This window comes from Peromyscus californicus, unplaced genomic scaffold, assembly GCF_007827085.1.
Source record: "Peromyscus californicus insignis strain IS unplaced genomic scaffold, ASM782708v3 Scaffold_24__1_contigs__length_46423439, whole genome shotgun sequence".
Lineage (NCBI taxonomy): Eukaryota > Metazoa > Chordata > Mammalia > Rodentia > Cricetidae > Peromyscus > Peromyscus californicus.
Window position 1 is genome coordinate 45534860 of NW_026294535.1, and position 2742 is coordinate 45537601.

At 46.2% G+C, this 2742-nt stretch overlaps 1 protein-coding gene across 1 annotated transcript; it reads right to left on the reverse strand.

Moving 5' to 3' along the window:
- Nucleotides 1–766: 766 nt before the first annotated feature.
- LOC128119565 (olfactory receptor 10P1-like) lies at nucleotides 767–1702 on the reverse strand. The gene has a single exon (XM_052752896.1). It carries the CDS (start codon nucleotides 1700–1702, stop codon nucleotides 767–769), a length of 936 nt encoding a protein of 311 aa, XP_052608856.1.
- Between the last annotated feature and the right edge of the window lie 1040 nt (nucleotides 1703–2742).

The window sequence follows — 2742 nt, forward strand, 5'->3', positions numbered from 1 at the left end:
TTGCTAGGTGGACATGGTGGGTAAGACGTGTATGAAAAATTTCTGAAATAATTGCTTTTGAAAAGACACAGAGTTATAAGAAGATTTAGTGGGAACAGGAGGTTCTATGGAAATGGACTTAGAGGAGGAGACAGGTGGGAATACAGAAGATTCCTGTGGTTGTTATTCCTCCAGAGGAGGAATGTCTGTGAAGCAGAAGGGCTGTTGGAAGGGTCTCCTGGAAAAAGGTTTCCCCAACTCCAGAGTCTCATATTAGACTAACATGACTTCCTTCACAGTGTTATCTTGGGAGGGGAATTGTGTGATAGTACCCTCAGATACCCTCTTGAAGGAGACCCCAGAGCAAATGTATCACTAAGCAGACAAAGGCTCACACAAGTAGAAGAAATGTAACCCAAAGCAGGTTAATTCCTCCAGGTTCTAGGGGTCCATTGGAGGTCAAGTTCATAGAAACCTGCCTTCACGACTTACATGATTCTCTGGCACCTTGCCCAGGGTACGGGACAATCTAGAGGATGTTCTTTTCCCAAGTCAAGGATCTCTTCCATTCTGCTGTTTCCTAGTAACACCTGCTCTGAGAGAGTATCTGGGGTATGGAGTAAGAAATAAGATATATATCTGTGTCTCAATTCCAGCACTTTCTACCAAGAGAACTTACTTATTTGAGGTTTCTTTAAGGATTCTATTAGGCTGAAGTTTAAGTTGAACACCCGAATGCTGGGAGGAGGAACAGTGAATGAGAGGAACACTCCGGTTCCCCTCAGGGTTAGGGAACCCACCTCCTCATCATGTGTTTCAGGGCTCCCGTTACCTCTTTGTTACGGAGAGTGTAGATGATGGGGTTGAGCATGGGTGTGACAACTGTGTAGAAGAGACTAAGGATGCGGTCTGTGGTGACAGAAGAGCCTGCTCGGGGCCGGATGTATGTGATACTGGCCGTTCCAAAGAAGAGGGAGACCACAAGCAAGTGGGAGGAGCAGGTAGAGAAGACCTTGCGGCGGCTCTGGGTGGAAGCCATGGCCAGGATGGCTCCCAGGATGCGGGCATAAGAAGTGACTATCAGAGAGAAGGGGATCATGATGAAGACCACAGTGGCTGTCATCACGGAAATTTCGCTCCTGTGCTTCCCAGCACTTGCCAGCCTCAGTACTGGGAGGATGTCACAGAGGAAGTGTGGAATGATGGGGTGTCTGGGGAAAGGCAGAGTGAAGATGAGGGAGGAATGGGTAGTAGCTGTGATGATGCCCATGATCCATGAGGTTCCCACCATGGCTGCACAGGCCCGCTGGTTCATTAGGGTGGAGTAGTGCAGGGGCTGACAGATGGCTGCATAACGGTCGTAGGCCATGGCTGTGAGTAGGCAGCACTCTGAGATGCCCAGGACAATGAAGAAATACATCTGGGCTGCACAGCTCCAGAAGGAAATGGTCTGGGGGTGAGAGGAGGTCAGATCAGCCAGGATTCTGGGCACAATGTCGGTGGTGTAGAGGAGCTCTACTACAGAGAGATGGCGTAGGAAGAAGTACATGGGGGAGTGCAGCACAGGGCTGGCTTGCGTAAGAAAGATGATCAGTGAGTTGCCCAGCAAAGTTATCAGGTAGACCAGAAGCACCAACCAGAACAGTGGCCCTCGAAGGGCTCTGAGGTCAGAGAACCCCAACAGGAGGAACTCAGGAGTTGCAGTTTGGTTTTCCTCAGCCATCGCTCCAGACAGAGCACAGCTTTGCACAGCTAGGAAAGAGAAATAACATTTCTGTAATGCAGTCAAATACTTTCCACACAGCTCCTCCTCAAATCCAAGACAGCTGGTGTCTTCCGTTTTCAGATGGGCCTGCCTTGGATCTCAGAGATTAAACTCGTCTGAACAAATAATGAGGAAATAGCATGGCTGTGATTTGATCCCTGCCTTTTGACTCCAAAGCCTGTATATCGTCCATGTTCACTCTCTCTGTCTCGCCTTCCACATGGAGATACCCCACTTTGTGCTTTAAGTGAAGCAGTTGTTGTGCCGTTTGTACTCAACACACTGAAACTCAAATGGCCACGATAGGGACGGTCCCAAGGTAGTGTCTAATGATCATCACAGTCTTCCGAGGACTGAGTATGATCTGTAATAATGTGAATATTTGTTACGTCACAGCATGGACACATCATAATTAGGGATTCTGACACCTGCCCCGATTCCTTTCTTTTCATCTAAGTCCTTGTGATTAGCTAAACACTTTATACTGTCCTAGCACACTCAGTATGGGTTAAAATCCCACTTATCCTTCAGGCTTCAGTTTAATCCCCATGGCAGCATGTGTGTTCCTTATACTTAGAAATATTTATCCATGGCATTTCAGGATTGACATTTAGGGTTAAGTATTTCTATGAACAACATTAACATTTTATGTAAAACATTTTAGAAAGATTTTTTTTTTGGTGTGTTTGAACAGTAGTGGGCTAAGGCAGTTCTTTCCAGCTTTGGCCTCTTCTGGCTATAGGAAAAGTCTTAATTACAGTGTGTTTGGACACATATGTAGCAGCTTATTGACATTCTAACTCCTCTTTTACCAGACAGTCCCAAACTACTTGAAAAAAAATATTTTTTGAAGAGATAATTTTTTTATTCATTCTCTCATGAGATACATACACAGACCCAGGACTTCCTAGTGTTACTTCCAGTGTGAGATCCTGCAGAACATGGTGGGGAGAAGTTGCTAATGTTTCCAAGGTGCCTCATTGCTACAGTGTACTTTG